Source organism: Oxyura jamaicensis, chromosome 6 (assembly GCF_011077185.1).
Source record: "Oxyura jamaicensis isolate SHBP4307 breed ruddy duck chromosome 6, BPBGC_Ojam_1.0, whole genome shotgun sequence".
NCBI lineage: Eukaryota > Metazoa > Chordata > Aves > Anseriformes > Anatidae > Oxyura > Oxyura jamaicensis.
The window spans coordinates 350991-368330 of record NC_048898.1 but is presented as its reverse complement, the minus strand read 5'-3'; the positions used below and the strand labels follow the sequence as shown (position 1 = coordinate 368330).

General features: G+C 41.1%; 1 protein-coding gene across 1 annotated transcript in view; it reads left to right on the top strand.

Moving 5' to 3' along the window:
* Positions 1-6479, top strand: part of PTEN (phosphatase and tensin homolog) — a 49476-nt gene extending 42997 nt beyond the window's left edge. Inside the window, exons 8-9 of the mRNA XM_035330761.1 lie at positions 4132-4356; positions 4859-6479. Coding sequence (XP_035186652.1) covers positions 4132-4356; positions 4859-5044 — 411 coding nt within the window. The 3' untranslated portion in view covers positions 5045-6479. The remainder of the gene's footprint in view (positions 1-4131; positions 4357-4858) is intronic.
* The last annotated feature ends 10861 nt before the right edge of the window (positions 6480-17340 follow it).

Genomic DNA, 17340 nt, shown 5'->3' with positions numbered 1-17340 from the left:
GTATTCCTGTGAGTACTTGTTCTGATACTCGCATTTGGTATATAAAGCCCAAGTTCTGTTCATTAATTTTTTAAAATCCCTCTCGTTGGTCCATACTATGTCAATTTTCTTCATGTTCTTGTATGAAATATCTTGGAGCTTGCCATTTTAGCTGAAGCTGACCAAATCCTCACTTTGAGTAATGGGTTTTGCTTTCCAGCGAAAACAGTGGCAGTTATCAGCCTTACGAGCTAATTCCCAAAAGCTTGTGAAGTCTTCCCTCAATTTGAATGGATATGCCATGTTCCAGTACCCATGAACTTAGTTTATTAAGCTAATTTAGTTAGTGTAGCAGGGAAGGAAGGAGAATAACTTGGTTTAAAAAGCTGGAGGGAGATAAAAAGATAAATAACCAGCTCAGTGAAGTTACATTGTTTCATTTCTGCCCCTGAAGACCTCTGCAAATTCACCCAAAGGAGACAAAGTAAAAGATACCTGGTAAGAAGTTTGTCTTGTCTTCTCCAGGCTGTATCAGTAGGGCTGAGACCCCTGCAGTTGCTTGTTAAGGCTGGCTTTTATATACCAAATATTTTTTTCTGGTTCTGCTCTACCTGATCAGTCTTAAAATTGAGACATGACAAGACCATGCCTTCTGCCTCTGCCAGCATTTGTTTGCATCCAGTGACCTTGTTTACTTTGGCACTGTTTTCCTCCAAAGCTGCTTCAACACTGTAGGTATGAGCCATTTTCTATTTTTTTCCATTCATCGGCTGCAGTGTCATCAGCTTCATCCTCTCCTCTGCTGACCTCTCTGGAGGGGTGGTGCAGCACTGAGGACCAGCACTGAAGTACATTGCTGCTTTTGCAGTGTGGTTCTGAAGAATGATGCCAGTGCTACCATCACCCACCTACAAAAGGTGGGATCTCCTTTAACTCTGGTCAGGGCGTGGAAATGCACTTTCTTTTTATCTTCTCTGGAGTTACAACCTCTTCATCAGAAATGAGGCTGCAGATGGTATGTCCATTGCTTACAGAGCTGCTGGAAACATCAGCCACAGGCTTGCCTTGTACTTCCTATCACAGAACCTGGACTTCCAATCCTTCCTGATCTGCAGCTGGAGGGGTGATGTCCTTGATCTTTCTGTTTTGACCTGAACTGGTCTTTTGGTTTGAGCAGGAGTGGTCATCTCCTTAGATGACTATGTATCTTCTAGGGGATTCATCTTCAGAACCCAGGAGGAATATGGACCAAGTTATCCTGAAGACTTCATGAGGATTTTGCCTACTGCCGCTTTCTTCATGAGGCATTGTGAGGAATAAAACCCTGTTTCCCAGGACATTCATCTTCTACTTCCAGATCCCAGGGTGGATGTTTTTAAGACTGTATATGAGGTAGCGTTAGTGAAGAAGAGGGTGCTAAGTGTCTGAACAGGTTGGGCCTGTCAAGAACCTGCTGATTGCTGTATTGAATGGATGGGCTCCAACAAGACTTCATAATAGATGATGACATGACTGGAAGGGACTTGGTGTTAGTGGCAAAATGTGTCAGCCTCCAAAGACAACTGTAATCATAGCATGTTAGTCTGTTAGATTAGGTACTGGTGTGTTAAAGTGGATAATTGCTTAACTACAGGAAGTGTTTCTGGCTGACATACTCAATTTTTACCTTTCTCCCTTCACTTCCTTAAACGTTTGGGGTATCTCATAGGTGCCTTATAGAAGCACTTACTAGCTGGAAAGTTTTTTTTGTATGTCTTACCCTAAAGTACTGAAAATGGGGCTACTGAACTTTGTTGGGGAAGGCAGATAATTGTTTCATCATACACCTTTGAATTCCCAGTGTATGTGTGCTTATACATTTTTATTAGTTTGTGAGGAAGAAGAGTATAAGAAAAGCAGCGGCTCTTCCCAGTGCCCCAGGAAGATGTGATGATTTGCTGGTGCCCAGTTGCTTTCATCTGGGAAGCATGCTCATATGATGTGCACCACAATCCCTTCTGTGTCACCTCCGCCTCTCCACTTTCCAGCAAAGGTGTTTAGCAGGGAAGACTGGACAGGACCTCAATTTTCCTATAAGAAATTAGAATTAGATCTGTCCAGTAAACTAAACATGAGAAGTAGCTTAGAAGGAATTGCTTCCTGTTCTGTTCCTGTATAACATCAAAAATATTTTAGATTCTGGTACGCGCTAGCTCTTTTTTTTTTTTTCCTTTCCCTTCTCATGTCCTACCACCTTTAATAGAAATACAGAAATTTTGGCTATTATGGGAAGGTTGGCTATTTGCATTTTGGATCTTTTGCCTTAAAATTCAAAGCAGAGTAAAATAGAAGGTTACATTTGTAAAGAGGAACTAAACAGCAGAACTAAACAGAGGAACTAAACAACAGAAGGCCAACAGCATCCTGGCCTGTATAAGAAACAGTGTGGCCAGCAGGTTCAGGGAAGTGATTGTCCCCCGTACTCGGCTCTGGTGAGGCCGCACCTCGAGTACTGTGTTCAGTTTTGGGCCCCTCGCTACAAGAAGGACATGGAGGTGCTTGAGCGAGCCCAGAGAAGGGCTACGAAGCTGGTGAGGGGCCTGGAGAACAACTCTTATGAGGAGTGGCTGAGGGAGCTGGGGTTGTTCAGCCTGGAGAAAAGGAGGCTCAGGGGTGACCTTATCGCTCTCTACAGGTACCTCAAGGGAGGCTGTAGCAAGGTGGGGGTTGGCCTGTTCTCCCATGTGCCTGGTGACAGGACGAGGGGGAATGGGCTAAAGTTGCGCTAGGGGAGTTTTAGGTTGGATGTTAGGAAGAACTTCTTTACTGAAAGGGTTGTGAGGCATTGGAATGGGCTGCCCAGGGAAGTGGTGGAGTCACCATCCCTGGAGGTCTTGAAAAGACGTTTAGATGTAGAGCTTAGGGATATGGTTTAGTGGGGACTGTTAGTGTTAGGTCAGAGGTTGGACTTGATGATCTTGAGGTCTCTTCCAACCTAGAAATTCTGTGATTCCGTGATTCTGTAAACGTAGCTCAGGGCTTCACATAGAGAAGTGCTTAGTGTGCTACTCAGAACCAGCCTATTAATGGTATCTGATTGTGGAAAAATCTACATTTGACTGACAAAAGTAGTACAAGAGCATTCAGTGTATCCTACAGAGCTAACCTACAACTGAGAGTGTAAAGGTGAAGTTCCTGGACGTATTTTCAGGGAGTGTCTAGCCCAGACCAGAACATCTCTGCAGGTTCTATAGCATATACAGAGACAGGCACAACAGCCCTGCTGGCCATAACAATGGATGTAACGTGCTGGCTGGTATCAGCTAGTTAGTTTTCCAGTGACTTTTTAAAATCACTGGTATGTTTTTGTTTTACCTCTTTGTACATAGATACCTGTTGCAGTGTTACAGTGGGTAATCTGACCTGTGCCTTCCCAGATAACTGTTGATGGTCATCCATCAAGTTGTGCTTAAGGATAATACACTTAAACTGTCAATGCTTAATCTTCTAATTAAAGATTTTCTTTTGTGTAAAAGAACAGCCCATTTCGGAGTCTTACTGCTCTTAGCACTGGGCAGCAAGCATCTGATTGTTACAAACCATCTCCATAAAGCAATAACACTGTAGAAGCTCTGTATTATAGGGTGTCTTTGCTCAATCTCAATTATTCTGTATAAAAATAAAGAAAAACATAGTTATGAAGGAAGCTGGTGGTGGAATAGGTTGCTCTCTATTGATGTTACTCACCTATGCTGGTTTGCACGTGTTTACTATTAAGTTTGGCTGTTTCTTGGACAAGGTATGAGCAAGAAAACGTCTTTGTGCCTTGTGATTGGAGGCTTGACTCTTGTTTAATTGTCATCTGCTTTTTTTTTTTTTTTAGGTATGATTGTTTTTAAAACTGCCTTTTATAAAAAAAAACTGCCTTTTATAAAGAGTCACTTCTAAAAGCTGAACTGGTTAAAATTTAGTTTAATGCAGAGTTTTGCATTTTGCCTAGGAGAACTGGTGAAAATGTCTTTGAATGCAATGTAACCAATGATGTACTGTTGTCCAAACAAGTTTTGTTTGATATTACTGATCTGTTTTTGACCAGTTGATGATATTAGTCAAGTTAATATGCTGCTGGAGAATACTAAAGCAAGATTGTTCTTTGTGTTTTTCCTCCCCTAGGACAAAATGTTTCACTTTTGGGTAAATACATTCTTCATAGGACTGGATGAAAATTCAGACAAAGTAGAAAATGGAAGTCTAGTTGCAGATCAGGAACTTGATGGTATTTTCAGTACAGAGCGCTCAGATAATGATAAGGAATATTTAATCCTTACATTAACAAAAAATGATCTAGACAAAGCAAATAAAGACAAAGCCAACAGATATTTCTCTCCAAACTTCAAGGTCAGTATATATTTAATGTAAACAAAGCTGAAAAGCTGCGTGAAATTGTCTCGTTTGTTTGTCTTGCCTGATGGAGGAAGCGTTTTAAACTGCTGTCTGTAGAAATGTAATGTGTGGGTTTGACACTATTTTGCAAAAGTTCTAGGTATTAAAATTTATCTGCTTTACAAGGAAGTCAATAGAAGTGTGTTTTTTTTTTTTTTTTTTTTTTTTTTTTTTTGTGCAAAGCTGGTGAGAGACTGGGAGAAAATGCCTCTTTTTTTTTTTTTTTTTTTTAGGTATTTATTTAACCTTTTAGAGATGAGTAGTAAGAAACCCAGAGACCCAGGCAGCAGTTTGTTCCAGGCAGAGATTGTTCTTCCATTGTTTCCAGATTAGGGAGAGGAGCACTTGTGTGATTCAATGTAGTGAAAGGAGCCATACTGTTCCAGATTTCACTTGTTAACTGTGCTCTGTTAAAGTTCAGGTTCCCTTTTTAAATTGTTGTTTTTTCCTTTCCCAGGTGAAGCTATTTTTCACAAAAACAGTAGAAGAGCCATCAAATCCAGAGGCTAGCAGTTCAACTTCTGTAACACCAGATGTTAGTGACAATGAACCTGATCATTATAGATACTCTGACACCACTGACTCTGATCCAGAGAATGAACCTTTTGATGAAGATCAGCATACGCAGATTACAAAAGTCTGAATATTTTTTTTATCGGAGATAAACCACGAGGAGTGACAAACTTGAATAAACTGAAAAAAGGACCTTTTTAAATGGCAATAGGACATAGTGTCAGATTACCAATTATAGGAACAACTCTTTCCTGACCAATCTTGTTTTGCCCTATAAATCTACAGGGTTTGACACTTGTCCAGTTGAATAAAAAAGGTTACGTAGCTCTGATATGTATATACCTTTTTGTGTCAAAAGGACATTAAAACTTCAATTAGGAACTATAAAGATGGCACTTTCCCATTTTATTCCAGTTTTATAAAAGTGGAGACAGACTTAATGTGTATACGTAGGAATTTTTCCTTTTGTGTTCTGTCACCAAACGAAGTTTTGAAAAAACACGATTATACAGGTTCACATCCTGCCCCTTTTTTTGCACTTATGTGGCAACAGAAAAGTCTGCAGTTGGCTGAGAGATGTTTCTAGAAGGTTTTACTACATTCTAATGCATGTATTTTGGATGGGGGATGGAAAGTAATGCTCAGAAAGGAATATAGTCTGCTGGAGCTTGGCCTGTGTACCATATCCGGCTATTTACAATTTACATGCACCTTTCTTTAGCATGCTACCATAATTCATCCTGGACAATTGAAGAGTCGCCGCTGTCACTGCTTGTTGTTTGTGCATTTTATTTTTTTAAGTGTAATGGTGCTAGAAAAGGCAGCTAGAAGGAGTGATTCTGTATAGGGGTACAGGAATGAACCTTTACAACATCCTAAAGACCCACAAATGAAGGGAGAAAAATTATTGGGGTCACAGAAAGGAAACACAGCAACAATGACTTAACCATAAAAATGTGGAGGCTATCAACTAAAATATGGGCTTGAAACAAATTGTTAGAAAATTTGACAATGATTTATTAATTGTTCTTTTTCTGAATTTTAATGGCTGTTCCATCTCCTGTGTAATCAAGGCCAGTGCTAAAAGTCAGATGCTATTAGTACATACATTAGTCAACACCTTACATTTATGTTACTAGCTTTTCAATCATATTCCTGCTGTGAATACTTCATGTGCTGCCTTGCAAGCTATTTTCTCGTTAATATAAAATATGTTGTGGTGCACAGGAAATTTCAATTGGAGATTCTTCAGGTTAGTGTTTGTTTTTAAGATTTATGATGCATTTATTCAATCAAACCTCAGTCAGCTGTTCCACCCCTTTGACCTTACACATTCTATTACAATGAGTTTTGCAGTTTTGCACACTTTTCTAAAAATGTCATTAACTGTTGGGGGAATTTTACTTGAATACTCAGTACTTACGATGTTTTTTTAAAAAAAGACATTACAGAGGAGACTAGCATTGCCGTGAATTCTCAACACTGCACATACATGAATACACGTATTTTAAAAAGCAGAAATTGCCCCAAATACATTGTTTGTCATTAAAAAAACACAAGTCAACTACATTGTTTGCCATTAAAAAGCACAAATCAAAACAAATTAGATTTTTAAGCTGGCGGTGTTGTATTGTTTGTTCATAGGGATATGGCCAGGTGTAGGGCTTGCAATTTACTTTCAGTATAAAATTGACATGCCCAGACTGCAGATGACTTGACAGAGTACAACTACTGTTGTAAGATAAATGTGAAGAAGCTGACAAAAATCGTTCACTCTAAAGTATGCCATGAATTGCTGTCCCCAAATTTATACCTTTTCAATTAAATTACTGGTGCTGATGTCAAAGTTCATTAGCTGTGTTCTCGCCTAGATAACAACCGTGTATGGAATCCATAAGGGCCCTGTACAGCAGCATTAATGGTAAGAATTTGAATGTGACAAGGCAGGACTCACTCTTGGGTAAAGGAAGGTATAAAGTGCTTTTTTGGTATCTGTTGGTCAACTTTGCTCATCAGATTCATGATTCTAACAAAGCTGATCGGTATCTTCTGACTTAGAGGTCTTACTAGACTATGGTATATTACTGGATCAAAATTGCTGGTTCCAGTGCTCATTATTCTCATTGTTTTTGACGAGCAGGAGGTGGTTACCTTGGGACATGACAATAATTACCCTTTCAATCATGTTTCGCTTTGTTTTTAACAGTTGAAAAAAGTTGTGTTGGCTAATAAACAAACCTGTTTATGCTTTAAAAGTACTCAGATATTGACACTGTTCTGTGTCCCACTCTTGAGCTCATGATAACAAAATTGGTGTGATTCCAGTATGTAACACTGAGGGCTGGATTGGAAATAATGACACGATGGGCTTTTGCACTGTTATTTTTCCTTTGGAATGTGAAGGTTGGAATGAGGGTTTTGATTTTGAATGTTTAGATGTTTTGAGAAGCCTTGCTTACATTTTATGGTGTAGTCATTGGAAATGGAAAAATGGCATTATATATATATATATATTATATATATAAATATATATTATACATACTCTCCTATACTTTATTTCAGTTACCACCCCCATAGAAGTTGACAAGAATTACTATGACTGAAAGGTTTTTGAGTCCTTATTAAAACTTTATTTATGACAGTATTCATAATTAGCTTGAAACGCATTCTGTAGGTAATCTCTCCTTGAGTTTCTGGACTGTATGCTTAAACTTTTGGATGTGCAACAGCTTACATGTCTGAAACTACTTGAAGGCATCACTTCTGTAAGAGCTTACTGTAAGGCCCTGTAGCATCCCTGGTCATTGGTAGCCCCACTCAAAATATTTGCCACAGCTATTAAAGGGCAGTTGTATGAATAGCATCCGGATTCATTCCTGTGGGCACACATGGTAAACTGGAGTTTACATGCAGCATCAGATGTTTCAGCTTTCACAGAAAGAAAAATAGGATGCTAGTGTGCAAGTTCCATGTTTAGTCATAGCAAATGTGTGCAATATGTTAACGATGCCTGTGGTTGCCACGAAGTGCCTCGTTTACCTTTTAAATACTGTTAGAAAGTGTCATGCATGCAGATGGATGGGGTGGAACTGTGCACTAAAAGGGGCTCCAACTGCAGTGTTTGGCAGAGCTGCCTTTCTCTGCCGGTTCAAATTTTCAGTCTGTTTTCATATAGCATATATATATATATAGATACTAAAAGAAAATCAGTCTGTTAAGCAGCCTTACTCTGATTCAGCCTCTTCAAATACTATTGTGCTGTGCAACAGTGGCTCTGTGTGTAATGCTATGCACTGAGAATACACAAAAACAAAGTATGACATGTACAGGATAATGCCTCATACAAATCAGATGTCCGTTTGTTATTGTGTTTAACAACCCTTTATCTCTTAGTGTTAAAACTCCACTTAAAACTGATTAAAGTCTCATTCTTGTCACTGTGTGGGTGTTTTATTGAAGTATTTTGAGTGTGAAATGTTCAGATAATATTTTGCTTGTGAGCTATGCGATTTTCAGCATGATTGTTAGAGCAAAGGTTTCTGAGAGGAGCTCCTTGTGTGTAAAGGGGTTTTAAGTCAACTGTGGCTTAAAACCCTTTTATATTCAGGACCTTCAAAGAAATGTAGACACTGGAAGTGCGGATTGTGTGCACTGACCTCTCAAAACCATTTCTTTATCATGATGTAGTCACGGTGAGGTGCGGGACTGCTTTCCTGGGGACCTAAATCATTTTTAGTCTCCAAGAGAAGAGTATAAAATGCGCATTACCTTATTCTTAATCAATGTGTTCCCAGCAAAATGAAATGTGACTCAATCTCAGAAGTGTTTTCCTAGGCAATCTCAGAACTGCAGTAGCTTTAAGTTGGCAATGAGATGCATTTTCCCCAGTGGAATAGCCGAGCTCTATGCACATGAAGTATGAGTTTGTGTTTTTGTATTTCTTGTTGCTCCCTATTTTCAAACTAGGCTTTCAGCCCTAAATTTAAGAAATGCATATTCCTTTTCCATTGGTGTTAGGGTTACCCTGTCAGCCTCTGGGAAGAGCAGAGCGATAGTTCGGTGGCCAGCCTCTGCGTCTCCAGTGGTCATGAAGAGGTCGAGAGGAACCAGAGCCTGCTTAGCACCTCGTGAGCACTCGGGAAGTGCTTGGGATTGTTTAGCAGGACTCTCTTGAGAGAAATAGGACTCAGAGTTAACTTAGGTACCTTTTGCTAATCTGATTTCCTGTCTTTTGTTATCCCTACTTCCTTCATGCCGGTTTCACTGTCCACCCTGTGTTAAGCCTGGCTGAGCATCTCCCAGAAAATATCTATTAGATGTTTGGTGCCATGATGCTCTTTGCTCTTTGGCATTGAGAGAAGTGGAAAGTATTTTTGGCACTTTATGCGGGGCAGAGGTATAGCCAGCTGTATCTGCCCCTTTCCCGTGAATGACACAAGGATTTCACACCATTTTAGTAAAACAGCAAGCAGCATTACTCAGTCTGTTAATACACATTTCTTTCTTGAGTAAGCTTATTTTTCATCCAGAAAATGGAAATAGAGTAGGAAGATGTAGAAAGGAAGGATGGGAAGCTTTCAGGAAAGTAGTCTGGACAATGCTCAATATGTTGAGTAGCTTCTTTAAATATATAGATGTATTTGCAAAAGAATTCTTGTATGAAAACTGGTAAAAAGTACTGTTGAGATGTGGATAGAACATTCAATTTACACTTGTCCTGTTGATGCTAGAAGGTGCATGTGCTGATACTTAACCAATGGCTAAAAGCTGGTGGCTTGGTGAGCCTTTGTTACCTCTGGTGACAGCAGCAAATGGCAATGCAGTTTATGCAGATCTCTTTTTAGACAGTTGTGAAGTGTTTGTTAATAATTAATTGGATTAAAAACAAAAACACCTGTAGCCAGGGTTATAAATCAGCCTATTTTTAAGAATGAGTTACGTTGGTAGCAGGCTCTTCTAAAGTACTTTTTTCACTTTTTTTTTTTAGTTGGTTGGCATTTTGGTTATGAAATAAGCTCTGATATGTGCTAGTGATGGTGTTTGTATATTCAACTAACTGGTTTTATAAGGTGAGGTGCTGCTGAGAACTCCCTCTTTCCACCTCTGCCTTTCTTGGTAACTCTGGTCCTCTTTTCCAACATAGATGATTCTGTGATTTATGCAGCTGAAAGTATCTTGTACTAGGCAGACAAGAACATCCTTTATTGAAAACCCCAAAAAACATACCTTTCTTTTTTTCTCCTTCATCTTGGCATCTCCTGTGCCCTGTGCTTTTAGACTTTTCCTGGCTGCTCTCTTTTTTACAGTGTTACATTTTCTTCTATGTCTTTCTTCTTGTTTTCTTTTTTTTTTTTTTTTTTTTGTTTTTGTTTTCAGTACCTCCAAATTTGTTACCTACTGGTAACTTCTCAATATAGGGCAGGTAATTCCTTTTAGCCAGTTTCGTATTAATTTTTTGTTGCTATTTCTTATTAATTTTTTGTTGCTTTGTGAAAGTTCAGCAAACGCATTTTGGCTCAGTAAGCTACTGATGCACTGTATCAACCTGCTTGCATTTACGTAGCCTAATGTGAATGATGGGCACATATACTTGAGTTGGTTTAAGCAACCTGCACGCACGCACACACAAAAAATCACTAGTTGCTAGGCTATGTTTTCCAGCTGCAAATGTTTCCGCATGGCTTGTATTTATGGCAGAGTAGAAAAGGGTTTTTACCACTTTATTTTTTGAGGACACTTCTTGTGTTTAATAACTTGTCTTGCATCCCACTGCTTGATTCTGGTTGAAAGAGGTGACACTGTGCCTTCACAGGAAATCTTTTTCCATCTTCAGAGCCTGTGCATGTAATAGTTTAAGTTGATAGAAACTGATGTTTTAGAGGCTGAAGTTTGTACTTTAAAATACCATTTGTATAATTCAGGCCACTTAAATAGGCTCTGCTTTTTTTGGCCTTCAATGAACTAGCAATAGTATCAGGACTAAGTGGGGCTTGGAAGATGAAGGGGCTGAAAGCACATGAGGAATCAGGACAGATATCCAGCGTGCCCCTTCCTCCATTTCCTTTGTGCATTAGAAGGAAAATGGCAGAAAAAAATGGGAAGGGTTCTGTAATGGAAATATGTGTATGAATGAACATTTTCAATGGAAAACAAGTTTCAAGGATAAGGAAGTGATCTTTGACGTCGGGAAGGATTTGGTAATGAGAGAGAAAAACCCTGTGGGTGGAGGCATAGACTTTGTGAAAGAAGAGGGATGACAGCACATTTAGAAAGATTTGCTGAGTTTTTGTGACTATGGTATAAAACAGCTGATGAGAAATGTCTGAGGCATCTAGAGGGCTGAGTTTAAAAGAGGTGAATTTGAGAGGTTGGCTTGGGCATCGTTTGCTCTAAAGGTGCTTGGAACTGTGGAAACACGGTGGCTCACAGCTTTAGACGGTTGGAAGGATTGCAACCAGCTTTGGTAAACCGCGTCATTTGCATGGGAGGAGGGTGAAGAGCTGGTGTAAAGATCACAAAGCAGTGCAAATAAACTAGTAGCATCTATTCACAAGCAAAAGAGGGAATTACTTATGTTCTCTGAATATTAGCATTTAGGAAAGACATGAATTTTCATAAGGTTTCCATAAATCCTGATACACAGGTCAAGTAGAGTAGCTCTGGTCCATGATTTTTCACTGTCTGAAGGTTCGCTATTGTTCAGATCAGACTTATGGTTGGGCAATTGGGGTAAACGGAGCTGCAACAGCTGGAGAGGGCTGAGGGCCTAATGACACCCTGGATGAACCACAGTTCCACTGGAAGAGGAAAGGGCTGAAAACAGATGGGAAATGCTGAACCGAGAAATACTGAGTAATACAAAGGAGAGGAAGGAGGTTCTGCCAGGTCGGGATTATGCAAACTCCAGGGAGTTGTCCATTCTGCTGGCTCTCAGCTTTGCTCTTGTGTGTAGAAAGGAATGAAAAGTTTTGTCCAAGAACAAGGTCGTGGCTTGTACCCTGCTTTATGAACCTGGAAATTTGCTTCTTACAATGTCTCTCCAGGATGATGCCCTCCTCTGCCATTAAGCATGTAGTGCGTACGTGTGCACCTGGCGTCATGTAGGTTGCTTTCTGCAAGTTTGGTGCAAGTGCTTTATTGCTTCATTATTCAGTCCTTAGCAATCAGCACAGTTCCTGGCCAGTGCTGGTCCTGGACCCCAAGGTGGCTCCGCCAGCTCCCTACCCTCACTCCCCTGCGAGCATGATTGATGCACCCTGCGATGGTTTTGTTGGGGGATTTTGCCATCCTTGTTGCTGCTTTTCCTTCACTTTCGCTCCTTGTGCTGGAGGCAGCGTGTTGAGACTGTAGGAAACCAGGTGCTCCCAACTGTCCCTCTGACTCCTGCTTTCCTTTAATTTAGTGAGCGGACTGCTGAGTCCATCTGAGGTCTCTGTTCCCTCTGATGGCTGTTTGGTGGTTGTCAACATCTTGACTCCTGACTCCTCCTTCCTTGAAGCAGACAAATGTTGGGAACCCACGGATGAAGTCCACAAGTCCTTTTCTTGTTGTGTCTGGGCAGCAAAACTCCAGAAGATGTCCTTAATTCCCTTGAGGGTTGAAGCAAAGAAGGAAGATGCCGCAAGGAACAAGCTTTGCTCTCAACTCTGCAGCTCCTTCTGGCAAACTTCTGATCCATGAGGAGATCTGGAGATCTGTTTGTAGGGCACTAATACAGGACCTGTCAAACTTATCAAGTGAGTAGGGTTTTATCCTATAGAAATCTTTGGCAGAGTATCTCTTAACTGATATCTGGAAGATAATTTGATGCTGTTGGTAGAAGTATGCACTACTTCATGCCAGTTTGTTGTTACTGTTTCCCTGCAGTGCCAAGGCGCTGTGTCAACCAAGCAGGGAGAAGCAGATCCTCACTGCTTTGCTGGGGAGGACTGAAGCCGGGGGTGCTGGCCACTGTCAATGAGATCTGATTATCTGCAGTTAATTTGCCTGGATCCTCTATTTCCTGTGGACAATGGTAAGATTGCAGCACAGCAAGCAATCAGGACCTGCACTAATTTGTGTCTTTGCTGAAAGTCCCAACCTATGATCATGAGCCTGGCTGAGGCTGCTCACTCAGGTTGTGTGCATTGCATGGCACAGCTTGACTGTCAAGAGACAAGGTTGAGGTTCTAGTTAAGCTGTTGGCCTCCAGAGGGTTTTCTGCCTTGTGAAACACTGAGGATGGCCACAGCTAGAAACAGGGTGTGCAATGCTCTCAGGAGAATGCAGCAATCCTACAGATGCGATTTTCAAAGCACATGGAAACATTCCTTACACTCTGCTGTGTTCTGTAGCTCAATCTCCTGCTTGGAGTGGGACTAATGTCCTTTTACTTGATCAGGGCATTAGGCTTTGTCTTGCTGAGTTGTTATCCAACCTCGTTAACCTCTTGGTTGATAACCTCTGAGGATGGAGATTTTTTCCTCCCCCTCATCTTCCTCTCTTCTCCCCTGCTCTCATAGCAAATACTGTGTTCCAAATGTTGAATAGATCTTGCATTGAGGAGAGTTTTCTGGTCAGATGGGTATAGACCCCTGGGAAGGGCTGCTATTTATCGCACAGGACTGAGCCCTTTCTAGGACTGTGGGACACTTGTACCTAGCAAACACCTACTGCTGGATGTCCACCAGCTGTGCTGTTGTTCCTAGTCCTTCCTGTGTCCCTTCCATGGTGTGCTGACTGTAGTGCAGGTGACTGGGCATGGGCTGGAGAAATGGGTAGCAGTTGCTGTCAGATTAAGTCAATGTTTTAGCTTTCCTGTTAAACCAGATGTCTTTCACAATCATCTGCAATGGAAATGGGTTCAAGGATTGAGGAATCCCTTCTGGGTTGTTATATCTGTTGTAGGTTTAGCTTTGATCGAGAAAACCAAGCTCTTGAGCAAAGGAAGAAAAAACTCCAGGGTTTAGCATGTCCAGGAAAAAGCCACAACGGTCAGGGTCTTATGTTACATGTTTATCCTTTCCTCTGTGAATAAACTCTGGAGTAAGAAATTTTGATTACTTAGGTTCAGAATGGTGCAAGAGCATGACTTCAGGCTCCTCTGAGGAAGTGAGACTTTTCTTAAGGCTTTGATGCATTTTGCAACAACAGGAGATGGATGGGTTCATGCAGTCTTGTGCAGACGTGTTCCCCACAGTGCTTATTTTGCTCAGTACTCGCCACTGGGTCTTGCCAAGGAAGCGGCACAGGGAGATGGATGTGCCCTAGAGCCACTCTTGTTTGCCAGAGAGGGGCTGTGTAAAGCAGTGCGCCTGGGTAAGGAAATTAGGTTGGGATCTCGTAAGCATAAGATAGCATTCTGAGAGTGTTTGGTACCCTGTACCAGTAATTGCACTTCCATCTAGATGCTGGGGCAGAAAATCTGTGTAACAGCATGATCAGGAGAGGAGGAGGTTGTCTGAGAGCTAAAATCATGTGAATGGGAGAAGCTTGACAATTGTCTGGCATTAGATTTAGTGTTTAATTGTCAAGACTTTCAATTAAGATGAGTTGCATCTCTTTGGCTGGAGAGAAAGTTTTGTTCTTTTCACCATGAGGGGTGGCAATGTAGCCAGACCAGTCTTTGAGGTAAGTAATAGTTTAAAAAAAAAAAAAAAAAAAAAAAAGAGGTCTGCTCTGTTTTATACATGGAAAGAGGAAGCAAGATAGGAAAGCTGGGAAAAGGTTTGTAATTACTAATTTATGTTTTCTTTGGGGAGGTAGTTGAAAGTGCTGGAGTGGCTGTAAGAGATTGTGCAACAGGAGGAAGGAATAACCTGTTGAAAGGTGTCAATGTGACAAACAGAAGAACAAGGAGGAGTGATTACAGAAAATGCAGCATAAGTCACTGCTAAGAGAAAAGAGCTGACCAGTAATCCTTAAAACACTGGCAGGAAATAGAGCAGCCACTTCAGCTGGGTAAAGAAGCAGGCAGAGCAGGCAAAAATCAAATTACCTGTCAGCAGTAAGATGCCCTAAGTATTGTTTGACATACCAGTGGCAGCAACATCATACTCTTGCCTTGATGCTCATCAACCTTTTGAAGAGTGCATTTTTCTAATTGGGTTCATGACCTTTTTGTAGATGAAATGCAGTGTCCAGTTCACCCAATGCATGTCTATAGCTGAACTTTTAATAAATCAGCCCGCTTCCTGCAGCAGTTGTGTATGAGCTGGTTTGGTCTTGAATAGTTTCGGACTCACAAATTGGTAATCACCATCTCAGCTACTTCTTTGGTGCTTTCATTTTGATGCTCTGTTCTCTGCAGCTTTGGGTGATTTCTCTCCATGAAGTTAGCAAAGAGTGACTTCTGGCAGAAGTGGGCCTGCCGCTACTTGTCACTGCCTTTTGACAAAGGCATTGGTGTTTAGCTTGTTTGCACATCTGTTTGTTGAGCTAGAGTGATTTATTTAAAATAGTGTGTATTCATGTACAGTGAAGCTTGTGAAGTGCTGTCCAATTCCTCTCTCACCTTTTAACACATGGAGTATTTTCGTAACAAAGAACTGAGACACCTTAGGGAGCAGATGCAACTTGATGATGGGAACAGTTGTATAATAGGATATTTGGTTAATATTTCCTGATTTCTCTCTTCTGAAAAGTTGAAGTCCTTCAGAGAAAGCGAGCTTAGTGTAGCTGCAGAGAGTGGGAAGGTGAGTATAAGTCAAGGTGAGATGTGTTGACAAGGAGAAGCAAGGAGATAAAGGATACCAAATATCCTAAAAACTGAATGTCTGAAAGCAAACTTAAAATACAAGAATCAAAAGTTCAGTGCTGACTGCTTTACATGTGGTGTTTGTTTTGTTTTTTGTTTTTTAAATCTAAGCATCTTGCTGTAAAGGCTTAAAATGTAAGAATGACAGTTTCGGATGTACATCTGTGTAACCATACAACCGTTTGGGTTTCTGGCTTACTGAAACTGGTGTCCTGCCTCTGTGGCTGGAGGTTGCTGTTCAGAGATGATTAAGAACAGGGTGATCATATATGCAATCAGCCTGTAACCAGAAACAGTTGGTAGCCTGGGACTTTCTGAGCCTGCAGTGGATTGTCTATTTAGTAATCTTTTAAAACATTCATCTTCAAAGCACCTCAAACTGACGTATAAACTCTTTGCATCCGCTATATCTTTGGGCAAGGGTGCAAAAGGTCCTAAGAAGAGAAATATGTCCATAATTAGATTTACTGTGAGTTTTAGTTGATCACTCCCAGTCCTAGTGTTGGAAAAGAGAGTCCCTCCTCATCTCTTCTATACTACTTGTGATGTTGTAGCTCTTGATAAAGACATCTCCAGGCTGAAGACTTCCAGTCTATTCTTTGTTTGGAAAAACAATACTTCTAGGGCAAACAGATGAAGAGAGAAAAAAATCTGATGTTTTATGTCATGCCAGAAGCATCCCTTTAGGAGCTATTTGCATGGTCACTGCATTTCACCTTGGATTTAACGTGCAGCTGTGACTACTGGTTCTGTAAAGACTTTGCATTTCCCAAGAGATCGTTCAATTTTCAGTCTTCCTCTCTGTGACCAGAGGGAAGTAGTTAGCAGCACAATAATGACAGCTTGGTGAGGTGCAGATGGTTTTCCCCAGGGGCTTAATGTGTCAGAAATCCTGCATGTGCAACTCCCACAGGTCTGTGGGCCAACGCCTGTGCCCAAGCTGCCTATCAATGCAGGGGAAGCAGTGTTACTGGTAAAAATAAATAAATGTTATTTCTCTTTGGACTGTGTGTTGAATTTAAAATAATATGGGTGTAATCATCAGTTTCTATCTCAAGCATATGTTTGCTTTTTTTGTTGAAGCCCATTGAATAGCCTAATGGGAGACTGTTGCTCTTGAATAATCATTTTGAATAATCGCGTGATTTAGCAGTGCTTATGCCTAGCAATGCTTTTTTATCTCATGCTTGGGTTGGTGCTCACCCGTCTCTTCTCCACATCTGTGAGATAATACAGGCCTCCATTCCCTGCTTGGGGCCATCAGACACTGCAGCCCTTCTACCAGCATGCTGCTCTGGCATGGTGCAGACACCCAGGCTCTGGAACCTGCCCAGGTATAGGTGAATCCCCCACAGAGATCTTGCCCCCAGCCGGGCTTCAGTAACCAAGGCATGGGTTTCATGGCCTCTCTGCTCTTGCAGGCATCCTGTCTCACCATGGCTACAGCCCAGCTTTTGTTCCACTTGCTGTTAAAAGATAATTTCTATCTTATCTGTGGTCTTTCACCACAAGCTGATGTGGTCCCTTCTTTGATTTCTGGTGTGAGGCGCGGTAGCCCCGCTGTGCTCGGTGCAGGTTGTAGAGCTGCTGAAGAAGAGCTGCCATCTGAGAAAATCTTTTTCTTTAGCCCTTTTCCCTTCGTCCTTGCAGAAATAAATAGTAGAGCTGCTCAGCGCAGTGTATGTACTAGC